Source organism: Ceratina calcarata, unplaced genomic scaffold (genome assembly GCF_001652005.2).
Source record: "Ceratina calcarata isolate Rehan_Ccalc_2016 unplaced genomic scaffold, ASM165200v1 scaffold329.2, whole genome shotgun sequence".
Taxonomy (NCBI): domain Eukaryota; kingdom Metazoa; phylum Arthropoda; class Insecta; order Hymenoptera; family Apidae; genus Ceratina; species Ceratina calcarata.
Genome location: NW_017155624.1, coordinates 778,429 through 796,527, shown reverse-complemented (window position 1 = coordinate 796,527; position 18,099 = coordinate 778,429). Strand labels below are relative to the sequence as shown.

Sequence of the window (18,099 nt, the reverse complement as noted above, 5' to 3'; positions counted from 1 at the left end):
TAACAAATTCAACATGCTAGCATTGTTTAAGCGTATAGCCTATACATCCTTAATATGCATAGAAGTGATATCCGGCAGATTTCCGCTTTCCCTTCGGTGTTTGACAAGCGTGTAGGGGAAAGGTATGATCGGTCTCTCGCGTTTTAAAATATTCCCCTGGCATTTATAACCGGAGAGAGAGAGGCGTAATTGTTTTTGGACTTCGTATATTACTGTACGACGCAGTGGTCAGTTTCTCCGGTAGAGTGTATTTATTGCAAAGTGGCGGAGGCTACGTGTCTAATTAATCAAACGTAGTAGCGGGTACTCGTGGTAGCTGGGAAAAGTTGCCAACGTTCGAAGTCGCGTCAGTGTATCGCGATTCGCGTCGCCGCTTTTGCTCTTAACCCCTTGACACCAGGGAAAAGGAGACGGAAACATATCCTTAGCAATTTTAGCATCCATTTAGCGTAAAGTTCTCTTCAGCAGTGGTTTTGCAGGCATCGGTGAATCCTACGGTGACGAAGAAAAGGTATCGCGAATTAAGATCTAAGGTCGACAATCTTTCTTCCTTTTCCCGGCTTCTTCGCTAATTGAATATGGTTTTTGCCGGTCGGAAAAGAATCGGAGGAAGAAGGGTATCGGCGTTGAAAATTCGAATTGATCGGTTCACGGCTTGGCTCGTTAGCCTCGGAGGCAGCGGTCCGTGAGAAAAGCGAACGGAGCTGATCGCGAGAGTCGCGCGACTGTACGCGACGCGAGATTTCACGCTTCGGGGATCGATTAATTATTCCATCGGCTGGTGTGCCGCGGTCGGCCGGGCAAAAAACTGTGTGCCTGTGGAATCGTTCAGCCGCCAATATCCACGGCGAAGGCCTTGCGCGACGCTCCGTTGCATAAGTAACGAGAGATCTCAGCGGCGACAAAAGCGTGTTGCTCCGGCTCACGTCACAGCTTTTTACCACGGATCTCATTTTTACTCGTGCATGCACAGGTTATACGTTTTAGTTTTGCACTGATTCCACGTCGTTCCGCACGATTAAAACCCGGTCTGGTTTTAACGCTTCCGGTAGTAAAATCAATGCCGCTTTGGTGATAATTCAATAAACAGGAGTTACGAGGAATTATATCAGAAAGGATACAAAAATTATCCTATAATTCCGTATTATATCGGACAGCAAAATTTATACACGTATATTATGTCGTAAAATTTAATTTTTTACGACAATAAAATTGCTAAGTTATTTGTTAATATAATTTATATGGATATACAAACAGAGGAGAATTGCGAATGATTTATTTGTGTAAAAATTGACTCACCTGTCTCGCAGTCGGACCCTTTCCAACCCTGTATGCACACCTTGTCGCCGTTCTCGTCGCAGGTGTAATGGCCGAATATGTCGTTCCTCGGCCGGCAAAACTTCGTGCAGGTCGCGTTGTAATAATGGTCCGCGCACTGGACCCGAACGCGGTAAGCTAGATGAGCGTTCTTTCCTTGATGATTGAGAGTGTGCCACGTAGGTCCTGGCAGGACAATACCGCTGTAACTCGCTTCCTCGATCACGCCCGCGCTCGCCTCGTCTCTCGCTTGCAGGATCAGCGTGAATTGCCTCTGCGAACCCGAGAAAAATTCGTTAATGAAGCTGGGAATCTTCTACTTCCTGCAATCATTTTTTATTTCTTATCCTGTACGCTCTTATTGCGATCTACTGGTTCAGGAAGACAGTGTATCGTTTAAGTAAGAAAACGAAGCGAATAATTATTTATAAAAATATAATAATAATAAATATTTCTATAGATAAATTGTACAAATATGGAAGTGTTAACGTTTGGTTGGTTACAATATATTGGATTTTCACACGAAGATGTGATAAACGGACATATTGTGACGTAGTATATCAGGAAGTCATGTATAAATTTGCAAAAGTTCATCTCGGAAGGTCCCACTTAGGGCCCCGCCAGCTCGAAGAATTATTCAAGCCGGCCAAGGGTTAATTGCTGGCTTCATCCAACTACCACTTCTTCCTCTTTGGAAACAGCCCTAGACACGCGTGACGTCATCTTTCCGTATTTGATTCACAACGATTCTAATTATGCTAGTTATGATACCAGCAAGAAAGTCGAAAAGCTAATGAGGTGAACCTAGGGGAATTAAATAAAATATAAAGAGTAGAAGATCAAACATGATTACATTAATGAAAGTATCCACCTTCTTTTGCATATGTGTAGATATTTTTTATTCCCAACAGCTGAGATAAAATCGAATCAATCAAGATGAGATATAGCAATATAATCAGCCAGTGTCGCGTCTCATTAGACTGTCAATGGAATATGAAAAATTTGCATACGCGAATCCCATCTCTCGTCCATAAAAGTTTTCTATTATTAGCTGTTTGATTCGTCGAATCACTACGCGCAGATTCTATCAATATTTTTTGATTGGCGTCAAACCGTAATCAATGGCCAGCATCAGAGTGAGATTAAACGCGTCGTTCAATCATCTTTCCACCGAAATACCTCCTCTAGGCTCATCGATAATCCGAGGTAAAAAGAAGAGGAGATAGTCAGCACGGCATAGCGACGACCAGTCGACCACCGGGTAGCCAACAGAACCAGGAGGAAGTAAAACAAATGTCCCATCAAAAGGTGGCCACCGTCTTCGATAATTACCGATCCGCGTGTAATCAGGGCCGCTGCCCGCATTTTTCACCGGCAGCAGCGTCCCGCCACAAATCAGAATAATTACACCGGAGGTAGCCGGAGGTTCGCGTGTTTACGTTCGCCACGGCTTCTCCGGCACGACGAACGAACCTGATTGGTACCACCAATCAAGCCCCGGTGAGTGACGGTTGGCTAATGCAATAAATAAATTCCAATCGCGCTGTCGCGGAAGACAGCGGCTATCTGTTCGTCCGGAGGCGAACGGTAGAAACAGAAACGGTCCCAAAGGGGTGTCCGGGAGTCCGGGCGAGTACGATAGAAAGCTGGAACTCTGTTCCCGATGGAACCGGTCCCGGCGGAGAAAGAAACGATCATCGGCATCAGCGATCTCGCGTGTGCTCGGGGTCCTGCGTTGCGCGCCGGTTTAATGAACCCGGTGAATCCTCTCGCCGGTGTAAACCACGAGAGAAAGGAATGAGTCAAGGAGAAGGTTTACCCGGGTTTTTTTAATTAGAACCGCAGGTGTTTCGCGTGATCAGTCAGGCCACGGGGGTGGCTCCGCTTACCGCGTTAAAGTCAGCGCGATGGAAAGTGAAAAATGCGCTGTCCGTGACGAATAATAAATGATGCCGAATAATAGACACGGGGAACCTCGTTTACCTGAGATAATCATTACGCGCGCCGGTTAATCGAATCTTTTAGATAATTAGAAAAGTGGATAATGCCCTGCACGGAGATCGTTTATCTTGATACATTTTATGAATATCAATATGAAGTAAATTTCAGGAACTTAATAAGCTCTTTGTATTCATCGTTAGACTTTCTCCACCCTTGTACGCTTTTCAATCATGCGCGTGTCCTTTATTTTTTCCTCGTTCTGTCGATTATCGAACGGGCCGAGAGCGTCGCGGGGTTCCGAGCCGTAAAGAAGCGTGTACGCGTTACGGTACACGTGGGAACCACGTTGTTTCCCCTTTGATCGATTCCTTTTCTGCCCGGAACCCGTTCAACACGCTCGGCTAACTGCCCGGTCGTGACTGGACTGCCGATCGTCGAATTAGCGAAAACATTCTCCCCCGCCGGCAGCCAAAATGCTTAGGTAACGCGACTATTCTTGCGGACAAATCGTTTCCTAAAGCGGCGCGACACTTCTACCATTGGCGATTCGTGTTTTTGCCGCGCGGCGACCGTTTTGGAACGGACCGATCCTGGAACCTGCTCAGTAATTCCCGTTGATTTTCAAGCACCCACGTAGCAGGCCTTTGAAGTGAAATTCCGCCTCCTAATGTGACTCGATACAGTTATGATTAGGTGAAAGGGTGCTTTCAAATTGATTTCATTCCCTCTTGTAAAGAAGGCAATTTTTTGCGACTGCATGTCGATTAATTTGTATTTGTAATTGATTTGTATTTTCGTATGTAATTAATAAGTAATTTTTTATTGCAATTCTTCAGAAACAGTGTATCTTTCTCAAAGTTTAATTAAATAGAAGACTGTCCACTTACAATGCCAAGGGATTAAAAAGGATAGTCGTTCACTTTAAAAAAAACGGAAGCAACAGATCGCCTAATCCAGTTTTCTTTTTGATTTTTCTAGTTCCTGGTGTTTCGCGGAAGTGTAAAAATTTCTGGTGACCGACCTGGATGGCACAAAGAGGACCGTTGTGGCCGATCCGCGTTAACCCGTTCGTCTCGTGCTAAATGCGAAGTCGGTTCGCTGGTCGCTGCCGCGCTACCTAGAGCAGATGAGCGCTAATTGGTGTTAATTGGTGGCTCGCTTGGGGCCTGTCGTTCCCACGCCCGCGACTTTCATGCTCGCCTTTTTTCCCCTCACACCTCGCGGGCACGCACGCATCCACGCATCCGTGTACGTGCACGCGTACGTACACGTATTCTAATTCGTTCGTCAGCCGCGTCCATCGTTCCTTTGTGTGCCTCGCAAACCGTCGGACCCATTGTCCGGTCGTCTTTTAATCGATATGAGTCAGCGCGTGGATCACGATCAGATAAAATTTCTATTATTCCGACATTTTTTCTATGCCGTCCGATCGACCGTTTAGAAAAACCGGATAGGTGGGGAACGGAATGATGAATTTCGAAACGTTACAACGGGAACGGATCCGATCGATGCTTTGGTAAATAGAAAATGACAGCCGGACAGATTCGAGGTATTCTTCGGCTGAAATGGACTGGCTGCTCAAGGTCGGGATTAAACCTTGCTGTATCGTTTGCCTACTCCATCATTCAGACCCTTAGTCTCTTTTGGTCTCGTTGCTTCCTTTGATATCGCGTGCAGTCAGTAAGTCAACTCTTGACACGGGTGTTTCCTATAGTAATCGATGCGGGTAATTATTTCATTTCGAATCAATAATTAACAGTCAAGTGTCAGAATAATTGAGGAGTACGATTCTTTATTCACGATATTCTTTTCAAATACAATTTTTTAAGCAAAGTGGATAATATTATGCATAAGTTCAGCGGAGCTAATGAAAACTGGCAAACAATTTTAAGCAAGCAAACGGTGTAAACGTCAGAAATTCTCATTTTCTCGTTCCATCATCGTCCTGGATGCGATACCGCAGCGTGAACAATCAAAGAATGAGAAGAAGCGCGCAGAGCGATGGATCTAGGAATGCGTGTGGGTGTCCCGCAGAAAATCGTTTTACGAGCGAAATTTCTCCTTTCACCGTACAAAGCGACCAGAGGAGATGCAAGCGTTCACGTTTGGACGCGTTTAAAGAGCCCGGCAGCGTACGCCGTGCACACACGGGCGTGTAATAAATTATTGGTCGAACCGCGGGTAAAAGTCCGACCAGCGCACTGGCTAAGCTCTTTCCGATCATCATCGTCGATCGATCCCGCCTGTTCGACGTGTGGGTCGTCCGATCCGTGGGCGTAGGAAATTCATTAAGTCGGATATTATTCCGCAAGATGCGTTCCCCGCGAATACCAATTAATTAATTTCCTCCTCCCGCTCTGTCGTATTAATCGCGAGACGCACGCGGCTTTTCCGAATTAATCCCAGGCATCTCGTCGACGATTGATCGTCTTATCGAATGCGCCTATATTCTTCTTATTTCGTTTTCGTTTAACCTGAACATATTTTATTGTTCTTCTCGTGTACATAAGCAAGTAGCCAGCGAATCGAATATTTCGTGGGTGGTAACTGCAATTTGCGTTCGTGGAGCAAACTGTGGAGGTTCGCCAGGCGAAAAAGGATCGACGGAAGCCAGAACGGGCACGTAGGGGAGCTCGACGAGGCTCTATCTGACGGTGGCTGTCGCTCGGGCTGCAGACGCGTACACGTTGATCGTATGGCTCGGTAACTGCACGTACTGGTAAGTACTTACGTACGCCGAATAGAACGCTGTCTCCTTTCTCTATGTCAGGCAGCGTGTCTTTGGTTTCGCGGAAAAGATCGAACGACCGGTACGTGAGGACGCGTACTAAACAGCCGGCGAACCACCGCCACGATCTACCAACCTTGAATCCTCCGTGCTCTTCCACCCATGTAGTTTTCGAACTTTCGTTATCCTCCACTGTCTTTTGTAGATACATCCTTGCAGCAGGACTGTTTGCACAGTCTGATCGTGTTCGTGTGAATAAACGAGAGAATAGAGAAAGATTATAGAGTGTGTGAGTCGCGAACTACATATAATGAAAATTGTATTGGCTGAATGTTATATAACAGCTGGAAGAATTCGTTCGGACTTTTTCTACATCTCTTTAATTAATACTCTTGAAGTGTTATCCGACAAAAAAAATGGTACGTTTGATTGATTGGACGTCAAGTGGATCAAGTTTTTAGTTTTATTCACGGCCAGCCAACCTCGAACCGTTCTTTCCCTTTTACCTTTCCACTACGAAGGGAATCCGTACACCGCATCGTACAGATTTACGCGTCGATTACGCCAATTTATTTCGTGAAAGCGTCTTACGTAAATTCGCTGTTATGTATTATTCATTGTGCTGCATCGTTTTGGTTCGTAATGCCACGATTAAACCGAACCTGTATAACACAATCCCATCGAAATCCCGTCCGAAAAATGATTTTGCAAACGAGGGCAACTTTCAAAAAATCAAACCGTCGAATATTTGTGGGCGGCAGCGATCGATATAAATCATTGCCAATTCCTTCGTATCATAAATCGAATATCTCAAATTAATTAACAGTAATAAATTCTGATTCTTAACACGTGAGAGTTAAGACTCCCAGTCCTGTCCGTCCTAAAAGCTGCATACCTGGCCGCGCCGATTGCTCCCAGGAGCCATTTCCCAGGAACGCGCGGCGAGCGAGGACGAGGCCGAAGAATCCCCGCGGAATTCCGACTTTTGATCGCTTTCGAACACCGCGGCTGTTACCCTTGACCCTAAATCTCCCCGGCAACAATCGTCCTGGGGTCTCGAGGTCAGCCGTCCCGATGCGATAAATTCGCGGACGTGTTCACCATCCTCCTCCCCCCCCCTCGCGTCTTCGCCGAGGGAACGCGGCGTTAGAAGAGGGTTGTTCGCCCGCCTGGGAATTCCGTCGGCCGAGGGGAGGTTTCGTTCTGGAATCTTTTCCTCGCTTCCCAATTAACCGGCCGGCTAATAAATCTCGCGGTGTCCTCAAGAAGAAAGGTAGAGCAAGGCGACCGGTAGACCTGCCGCGGAACCGTAGGAAAAAAACGACGAGTCCGCGCGGAGGAAGTCGGCGCAGAAATGGGAGAAAGAAAGAGCCGGGGTGATCCTCGAGCGACAGGGGACGAGGAGAATCCTTCTGGCCGCGGTGGCCACTGTTCACAGACACAGGGGCACAAAGCCAAGAAGCCTACGTACGATTCGATGTCGCGACGAGGCTTTCAAGGAGGAGTTCTGTTGTCGTCGTCGTCGTGGAGAACGAGGAGTCAAGCTCGTGATGCCGCCGCGCCGGAGCTGTTCCCCTGTGCTGGTGCGCCTCTATCTGAATATCGCGGGGAACCTGGCATTCCTCGTGTTAAATGCCTCTCCGAGCTCCGCTCTCGCGCCCATTTACACGGAGAGCGTGAGGATTTCGAATGGAAAATATTGCGCTAATAGAACATTCTCTTGGGTAACACAGTTAGTTACTCATGTGTTATTTAAAGCAGCCGTAATTGGGAAAGTGAGAAAATATCATTTATCGTTTGAACAAGGCACTTTTTACTACTAATTACGGATTCAAATTGACAGAATTAACACGTTTTCTGGGATGAGAACGTGTTCGAACCTATGCACGCTCGTTCTACTTTCATGAAGATCGCATAGAACGCATACAACAATATCTTCGAAATATCCATAAGAATGTAAGAGTGATCGTACCCCAGCAGGATAACTCTTTCGACCATAAAATCGTCTCGACTAAATATTCGCATTACGATCTCTTCTGAGCACACCCTGTGAATAATGCCTATATTTCAAGCAGAGATGGTGCATTCCTCTTATTCAAAAATTGCCACTAAAATCCACCGGCGTACAATACCCACACGAATTCCCCCCGTACACGTAATCGCGCGTACAATACCGATGCGAGTACGTGCATGCGAGATCGCGACGAGGAATCGAGGCCTGTACAGTCCTTTTCAGAAGAATCGACGCTTAATGAGATAGAAACGGCGATAACATAAATACTTCTTCAATATAACGCTGTATTTTAAAGTCGAATCGCTTATTACAAAGTGTCTAGAATTTGTTGTAAATTATGCTACTGTCACAGTTTAATCATTCGGAAAAGCAGAAAGGATGTACAGTCGATATTTCGAAGTCATGATTGCTAGTAGAAAAATACTTCACGTGTACTTTTGATCTGTTTGTTCCAAGTAGATTAATCTCTGGGGAGATACCACGGGCATACTATTGTGGGAGAGACTGTACAATATAACAGGGGAACGGAGAACGTGGTTCGGGAGACACGCCGGCAGCGAGTCGTACACGGGCTAACTAGCGAAGGGAAGAAGACGAGGAGTATGAGGAGGAACGATTCGACTCACGCGATGGGAAGAGCGAGACGGAGAATATCCAGGAGGAGATTGGTATGCGGTCCGCGCAGCGGGTTCACACACGACCTAAAGGCAACCCAAAGGTAGCCTAAAGGCAACCGGGGACGGAGAAGAAGCTGAGCGAGGTAAGAAGGGGATACGACAAGCCTGCGAGGCATTGCCCAAACCGGGGCGACAGTTTCCTCTCTCCTTCTCCTCTGTCCTTCTCCGTTTCATTTGCATACGAGCGATACGGTACACCTGTGTGTTGTATTGCGTGTCCATCCGCTGGACCCGTCCTACACCTGACCAATAAGTTCGACGTCGCGCGTAAATCTGCGTCGTAAACGCGGATACTCGTCGGGGCCCCCCTGCCGCGACAACCGGGGCAGTCTCGTAGGTCGCTCGGCTTAATCGATGAGAGATTCGGACTCGGCCCCCATCGCTGCCCGGATCATGAAACAATTAATAATACCTGTCGCTGGTACTCGGCGAATTATGTACGCCCGTTGCAAAATTAACGAGCTGGCGGCAGGAATCTAGATTAACTCTTTCAATCCTGAGTTTCCTTCTTTAAATAGGAAAAGTATCGGTGGCAAGGAAAGATATTTGATAATCGTTGCAAGAGATCGCAGGAAGGAGCGAAATTATGCTCTGTCCATATTGGAAACAAGTAGGAGATCTTACGATACGGTAAAGATCGTCAGACTGATAATAAGGATTATAAACGATAAGTAGACAGAATCATATAGACGGAAAGGTTTACGAAGTATGGGAACGCGGAAACGGTGGTAATCCTCTTTGAACATCGATAATACAAAGCCTCCGGGTACTTTATTATACCCGGTGCAACCGGGTGGAACAGATCGTATGGGAAGCGTTGACAAATCGCGAAGGTGGTATTACACCGTGGTCTAATCGACGCGCTCGACAAATGGAGCGTCGTTAATTCGAGCGAGGGAAAAATTAGTGAAATCGAGTGAGTCGACGGCGAAGTTCGATGAAAATTTGTACGCTAATTGCCGGCCGTTTACGGGCAGGGAACTATGAGGGCCACCGCTCATTAGTGAGACGTCCGCGAGGCGCGTCGGGGGAATCCGAAAAAAACGCAGGATGGAAGGTTTTTCACCGTGTACCTCGGACGTAAATCTCTCTCGTTGGTCTCGACGAGCAACAGGCAGCCTGATTGCGATCCCCGCGGGCGACCGAGAGCCGCCGGAGCGATTTTGGAGCCGCTGCGCCGGCTCCGATTAACGACCGGTTCGCGTACACCTCTTGACAAATCGATCCTGCTTCCGTATCCGCGCCGCCACGTGATTTATACGAGCTTAGAATCGGCCGCAGACCAAAATATAAATGACGCCCTACGAATGTCTCTATTCACGGAGCCACCTGTGTTCAATTTCCGTTTGATCCCCGTTTTTCCGGTTTAATTTGTCATTTACATATGACGCGGTAATAAAAAGCCAGTAATACGAGAAATTGAATACTTAATTAATATTTGTGTGTGTGTGTGTTACAAAACCACGATCGTTTATCATCAACGTAATCAATTCGCTTATCGTTAAGAATATAAGACGTTCTGTATTAATGGAAAACGTTTTCACCTTTCCTCTTACACGGTCAATCGTTTAATACACCTTGGCTAATCATGCTAGAGAGGATACCTGGGAAATTGGACGCCCACGGTCAGAGTCGGACGAGAAACGGCGTTCGAGCCTGGCTACTCCAGTTACGTCGATCAGCCATTAGACCTTCTAGTCGCGACGAACTTTATTAAAGGCGTGAGAAAGTCCCCTCCCGGAGGTGATTAAAGCCGCTGGACTAATCTACTTACATACCGTAAGTACCGCAAGCGACCGCCGCGGTTTGGAACTCAATAGCGAGCCGGGCTAAATTGAATGATGCCGTTTGACGCGTGACACGACCGCTTAAGCGTTGCATCGATCATCTCGTGCGTCCTTCGGACGGACGTTAAACCAACATGAAAAAACGAATCGGTGATTACGATCGTACCTGGGCGTACATATATGGGCGGTATACGTAAGTTTTCAATTCTTTCCAAGTAAATGCGATTCATTAAAACAAACTCCTGTGGGACACGTGATTTCGTAATTCCCGCAGTTCTTTCGTATCAGCATGATTAACGATTCAGTCGGTAGTTTTGACACTTCAGGAAAGACAAATAAGAATATTAATCATCAAATCCTACGCGTATCTCTCTGTATCCTACAAATTGTATTTTAACTACGTTCGTACATATTTACATCGCGATCTGTACGAATTTTATTCATTCTCCTGTAATCTATTAAGAATAAAATTTGTATCGAGAAATGAGACAAGGATTATCGACTGTACGAATCCCACAGCACACTCGTTGCCTATATTCCTTCGCCAACAACCTCCAATTGAATCAGCCAGCAGTTCTCAATCTGGCCACCCTCTTGAACAGCCAACACTCGCTAATTCGAGCCGACACAATGCCCGGCGATGTCATCGTGGGCCCGGCAACCGTGACGTCACATCATTGATAGAGGCGCCCACATCGAAGACTCAGGAGCCGCGGATACCGCGTATACGAGCCAAGAATAGACCGGTCCACCTATTTCCATTTCGTCGCGATTCATCGCGCAACAATCTATCCGTTTGAAGAGGAAGAATCTACCGGGAGGTCCGGGAGAGCCATTAGTGTGGGAAATGGCGAGGGTTCGGTGAAAAGAGCATGGAAGCGATCGAAGACAAAGATGCTTCGAGGAAGAATCGCGGCGCGAGACGGAGAAGGGCTCTGCTGGAGAAAGGAGGCAACGTGGCGTCTGCTTAGGAGGCACATATAGACGCGGCGGCGTCGCGTCGCCTCGGTCAGGATTGTGCAAAAGCTTCGGCCGACTCTCATCTCAATGATCGTTTCCTGTGCCATTATGCTACTGCTGAAAAGGCGGCAGTACTCCCGTCTTATGCATCCCGACTGTTTACGCGGCTATTGAAATCGCAAACGGAGAAAGTCGAAGGACGATTACTCGTCGTGCCAGATACACGTACTTACGTGTGCACAACAGGCTCGTTTGTTCCTTTCTTCGCCCGAACCGGTATCGAGTGCTGTGCTTATTAACTGAAAGGCTATAGTCTTACGTCTCGAACGCGAAGCGCATCTAAGCGCTCGAGAAGGAGATTATTCAGAACTCTAGTTAGGCTTGATCTTGCTACGGCTCTTCGACTTCTTAACGGTACTCGAATGGTACTCGAGACATTTTCATGTACTGTGATGGATCGTGTATACTCGACCAATAAACATCGAGCCAATTTCTCTTGGTTTCAATCTACGATCGAAGGGATTAAAAAGAAAGCGTCACGTTTTCATATAGAACACATATGGAAAATCTGCATCAATTTTAACGAAAATTGACCGAGCGACCGCAGAACTAATCTTCGTCTGAAAAATAGCTTTCTTCTCCTGGGTTACCGGTGATAATCAACCGGCACGTACGAGAAAACATTTTCTCTCGGATTGCATCAAGCAATACGGTTTCGAAGCGAGACCCGTCCACGTTCCTTTTCGAGTTCGAATCGCGTGAAATCTCATTTAGTGCCGGCGCGGCGCCCCTATTAAACGGCGGCCTCTTGTTCTCATTCTCGAAATCGTCGGTAGGCAACCGAGTGAATCTCTTCGGGGGCCTGCGGCGCGTCGGTTTCGCAACAATGCATAAGTACGTGGGCCTCGGCGTTGGAAAAAGACTTCCAGGTTGAGACCATTGTATCGCGGCGTCGATCGCAAATTTCTAGACCGATTCCTTTGTCGATGCGGTGCGCGCGAGAGCTATCGAATCCAAAGGATTTCCGGTCTGCTGCTCCTCTATCGGTGGAGTCGTTACGTACAAATTCCAGTTTGGTTCCACTCGCTTGGCAACACCTCTCGCGTTCCCTCTTCTCGTCTTCCTTTTCGTCTGTCATTCAGCCACGAAATTTTTTCCTAGTACCTCGGTTCAACTGTCTGTCTCTCTCGAAACGATTTCCGAACGAGGAGTATCAAGATTTTTCGAGAGACAAGAACAGTTCAGTTTTAAGATACATAAATAATTAATGAACGGTAGCCCGATTTTGTAACTGTTTCTCATTCGAGAGGTGAACGTCTGGAGAGACTCGTGCACAGAGTCCCTGAAGTTTAGTAATAAATTTTGTACTAAATGAGACAGCTAAAAGTGCAGAGGGGGGAGGGGGAACGTAATCTTCAGTTTACACAAGCGTCGTTGGTAGTAACAATGACTAGAAGTCGGTTTCCAATTATTACCAGATACTCGAGGGGACCACTCGAGAGCGCGCTATAATTAAAGAAAAAATCTGTAAACCGTCGAGGACAAGTAGCAACGGAAGTTGCTTCCAGTAAACGATTGCTGGCATCCCACCCACGTGAAGTGTCACCGGGGGCCCTGTCAAGCGTAATTAGGTCGAGACGAACGACCGATTTCGAGCGTCGGAGATCCTCGGAGGATCCTCGAGAGAATGAGCATGACGACGTGTTTCCTCTGTACACATCGGGCAGCGTGTAGGTACGTCAAGGGCCCTCCGTCGGGGCCTAACGGACCGAATCGAGCCACAGCCTTTTCTCTGTGCGAGTAAACCCGCTGTAGGACGCGGAGCGCGTTCGTACGGGAGGAGAAGGTTGCCAGTAGTGGATTATTTGAAGAGCACTAGCGTGTTTATATATTTCATAACTCGATCGTGAGGTTCTAAGAGGACCCATGCGGGGTCTCCTCGAGGGCGACAAAGGGTAGGTCCGGCGTTCCCTGTAGGGGCCAGAGGGGGCATAAACATAGTGGGACCCCTCGAATCGGTTCCTTTCCATGAAGGATCTTTTCTCTCCCCGCGCGTTTCCCATCCCCTCTGATTTTTTCTCTTCGCTCGTTCCCTACGGGTTCGTATGTACGGTTCCTTCGAGCATTTAGCGCTCCCCGAGCTAATTCAATTATGGACCCGTGGGCGCGTAATAAAAAATATATGGAAAGCAAATACACGTGCGCGCCACGCCGCCGCCCCGCCGCAACCGCGGGACTTTTTCGAGTGGAAGCGTTAAGCACAGAAACCGCGCGCACACGCGTGTAATATCGTACGCCGCGTTCCTCAGTAATAAACCATTTTCACAGTCCTCGTTCCGAAAAACGGTAAACTTTCGTCACTCCGAATAATTTCGTCATTATCGTACGATGATTGAAAGTACGGTACGTATAATCTTCTCTGAGCGAATCTTCACCCTGGATAAATTACTTTTCTTTTTATTTCAAAATGTAGAGCATACCAGCTTTCTTTCAGAAGTCGTATTAATGTCATATATTTTTATATTACCGATGAAAAATGTTCAATTATAATTTTTTGATCGAGACATGCTAGCGGGACGTGTTCCATTTTTGGGTTAATGGTTTTTCAGCGCTTCTACTTGAGAAAACATCATTATACCGTTTATGATAATGAAGACAAGAATGAATAGAACGTGTTTGTTTAAAACATGAAGAAGGTTAAATATATTCTCGGCGAAACGCGCGCGGGTTGCGGTAAAGTTCGAAGAACGACAGTGATTCATTGAGAAATAATTTTCGTCAAAAATCACTGCCTCGGGCATTCGACACAAGAGTTAAGATAATTTATTTAAATTCGACTACGGAAGATACGTTCTGTAATTATTTAATAAATTTCATCGTTACGAAACCGATTAAAAGTTTCTCCTCCAAGTATGTTACTAGCAGCAAAATTTATTTTTAAAACCTCAAGATTCGCGAGATATATTTAATTATACCATATGCTTCATTATTATGCACCACGTACTGCAGTTAATTGATTGTGCACCGGTTTACATTTTAATTAGAGATTGGAAACTTTTTAACCCGTTCGATGTCGCAACCGGTGGCGCGATTGCAAAATAGAGAAAGTGCTTCGTGTGTACTTACCGTCCATCGGAAGGTGAAATGCAGTTGCAGGGTGACTGGTTCGGTGAGGGTGAAGGTGTTCTGGCCGAGGGCGTGACTAGATACGTTGCCGAAGCTGCATGAGCCGATGGCGGTGACGTTCGACTGGTACTCCTTCAGGCAGAGCCAGAAGGCCGTCGAGCACGGTGTCGTACAGGGTGGCGAGCCACCCTTTCCTCCGCCATCAGCTCCCCCGCCGCAACACCTACCGTCCACCAGAGTGCCCCTGTTGTTCGTCAGCGAGAGGATCTGCACCTCGAAGAAACCGCTCGCGTTCGTCGCCTGTAGCATCAAACAGAGCCCACAATAAGACATTAGAGAAACTTGACATGATTAGAATTCGTTACATTTGCTCAGATTAGCTGTCTAATTATTTTATAAGAAATTCATAATCAAATAAATGTTTACAGAATTTATATTATTTATCCATTAAGCTATTAATGCAGATAATAGGTCAATGAACTCATCCCAGATAACTCACTTTACATTTTGATCTCTGCGCTAACCTACTAACCACTTTCACGTCTGACATTTGGATGTATTAAAGTTCGGTCGGTGCGTTCGCTTCAACAACCGTCGCTAGTCTCAGCCAATGTTTTTCCCTTCGATTCCGTGCGACGAACGTGTCGGGTTCGTTACGCGGAGAAAACGAGCCGCATTAAACGCTGTGCTACGATTCCATTCGGCTGTTTCTAATGGGCATAATAAAACAGCGGGATTTTCCTCTCCGATCTCGCGAAAACGGAAGTCCTTGGGCCCCCGGGAGGCGAAAGGCCCCTCGAGTATCTATTACGAGCGCAATCGAGCACTTCGATTGGAAAAAGTTGAACAGCTTCGAATCCACAGAATAGTCCGACGATATTTTCTTATTAAAGATTAATTCATTCGAAAAAGCATTTCGTAACGGGTAACGAAAGGAAGATTCTACGCCGCAATAGTGAAAAACGATACATGGAAGTTAATAACCATTGTCGTCTTAAGTGGTAATGTTTAGTGTCTTACTGAATTATGTACTTTGTTAAAATATAAGAATTCACTAAGTTCTGTAATAGAAATACAGATTTCAAAGTGATCAAATAATAAGTATTTCAAATGATACTATTATAATTAATAGTATCATTTGAAATACTTATTATTTGATCACTTTGAAATCTGTATTTCTATTACAGAACTTAGTGAATTCTTATATTTTAACAAAGTACATAATTCAGTAAGACACTAAACATTACCACTTAAGACGACAATGGTTATTAACTTGCATGTATCGTTTTTCACTATTGCGGCGTAGAATCTTCCTTTCGTTACCCGTTACGAAACCTCTTTCTACTTATGCTTCACCCACACCGACATCGGCTACGAATGCTCACCTCGAGCACGTGCATTCAACGTAGTTGCACCTATCCAAACATACAGGCTGGGTGCATGCACGTAGAATGCATCTGTGGGCGAAGGTACACGAACGGCACACAAGCCCCACACACGGGTCTATGTAATTACCGTAAGAGTAAGATCGAAGGTAGAAAGCGCAGAGGATCGTCTGCTGGCCTTTGCTTTCCACGACGCGCTTCCTACTTACGTTATATAACTCGTTATAGTGACATTTTCGCTACGGGTAAAACCGAGAGCTTCTGCGGTTTCGTGCGACCCGCAAGTTGTAGGACGGATCCCGCGGGAATTGCAGAGTAAATCACGGATAATGTCCAGCTGCGCATCACGGGAAACGGAGGAGCCATCAAGAATCGCGCTCGCGAGCGAAGGACAATATGCGTCTCGTACCAGGACCGCAAATGTAATCATTTTTATGCGAATAAAATTACGTTCGTAATAATTTTGATTTTACGAAATAATTGATTATATTTCAATTTCAATTGTTTAATACGATATTAATATTTCGTTTACGAGGCTCCGTTTTAGGAATCGTTGTCGTGCCGATGGAAGCAATAAACGTAACTTTTGAATGACGTATGTAATTTGTTTGGAGGTCCGTGAGCTTTAGGCTCGTTTGACACGAAACTAATTAATTCTTTTCTTCGTTGTTTTCCGGTGCGCGCGTAAAATGAGCTGCACAATTGACTGATCAGTTACAGAGTTCTGCATGCGATCCGCGGAGAGAAATCTTAAGACGAGGTTGGTAAGCGCGCAGGCAATATCCGTTAACGACGCCGCCGCGGCGCGTCTTTCTCCCCGCGAGGAATATATCAATCGAGGCGTAGAAAACGCGAAGAATGTCGTCGGCCGTAAAACGAGCAGCGTGTACAACCGGGGCCCGAGGTTCCCTGTGCTCCACGCTCGATCCTTGCTTTTACGATGCTTAGTTAGACGACGGGGGAGAGAAGGACCTCCGGAGCTTTTCGTTTCCAGCGTCCATCGGCCGTGTGTTTGCGCACGGTGTAACGACCGTTCCCACCCCTCTCTGCCCCTCTCGTTGTTTTATTAGCCGTGCATACTTATTCTAGAGGCTCTCGCCAGTAACCCGTTGCCTCCGAAAGCAGCTGAAAACCGTGAACGGCCGTGGTCCCACAGCGGACGCACACGGGGACACCGTTTGCGCTGGCAAAGTTTGCACAGTCTGCTCACGTGCCGACGTGAAATTGCCCGGTGCCGTGCTGTGCCGAGCGCGGGGACGACGGGCGCTTTCAGCCCGCGCCGACACACGGAAGAACGGCACGGCCTTTTTCAAAACTGGCATCGGCCGAGTACCTACGTACCGCGTTTCGATCATACGCGCGGGATGGGTATCGTCCGCCGCGCCGCGCTACGAGCCAGGAATTTTTAACAGTCGATCGCGCGGTCCCGCTCGCTGTACTCGAGGTCCGGGCCTCTTTCTCACGCCGGTTGATCCGGGCCGAACCTGGTGAACTATACGCGGCGACGCGTGATCCGGTTTCATTATGACCGATTAATTGGGACGATTCGGTTCCTCGAGTATTTCAGTTATTTATTTGTAGAGGGAGTACATAATTTATTATTGATTTTTATCGGGGTTTTATTCGAATTCTTGTAAAAAGCAGGAAACTCGTTAAGGATCTTTGAGATTGCGGCAATGGGCTGTTCAACGATCTTTCAGAAAGAGAGATTTTCATACTTCTCATAGTCTTCAAGTGTTTAACATGAAAGAGTAGAGGAAGGGGCAGAACCCGGTACTTTCCCACATGCCACCCAGGGATAATTGAAGTTTCTCGCAGCTGTCGAGAGGTGTAATAAAGGTGGACACCTCGTATTAACGTCTGGCTCTCGGCCTCGAAACAATCACTTTGCCCGAGCTGCTCGCTTTCACGGTTATTAGGTCAATTGTGCGAAAGCTCATTTTTCGTTCAGATGTCAATTGTTCTTTCAGCAACATCGCGTCGCTCAATCGCGCGTTAACATTCCGTTCTTTAAGGATGTATTGGCTATACAGTCAATCCCAACAGTTTATACTTTAGAAACGCATTTTTTAAAAAGAAATCAGACGTCGGAAGAACATTGCTAATAATAAACAACAAAAAAAAATTTTTTATTTTTCCGAGATTTTTCCAAGGGGTACCCCTT

The 18,099-nt window shown here is 46.5% G+C and overlaps 1 protein-coding gene across 1 annotated transcript in view; it reads right to left on the bottom strand.

Moving 5' to 3' along the window:
• The window catches only part of Ser (protein serrate), a 42,040-nt gene that overhangs the window by 10,849 nt on the left and 13,092 nt on the right, over positions 1-18,099 (bottom strand). Inside the window, exons 2-3 of the mRNA XM_018024333.2 lie at positions 14,551-14,850; positions 1,300-1,591 (exon numbers count right to left, since the gene is read on the bottom strand). Of these exons, the coding sequence (XP_017879822.1) occupies positions 1,300-1,591; positions 14,551-14,850 (592 nt within the window). The remainder of the gene's footprint in view (positions 1-1,299; positions 1,592-14,550; positions 14,851-18,099) is intronic.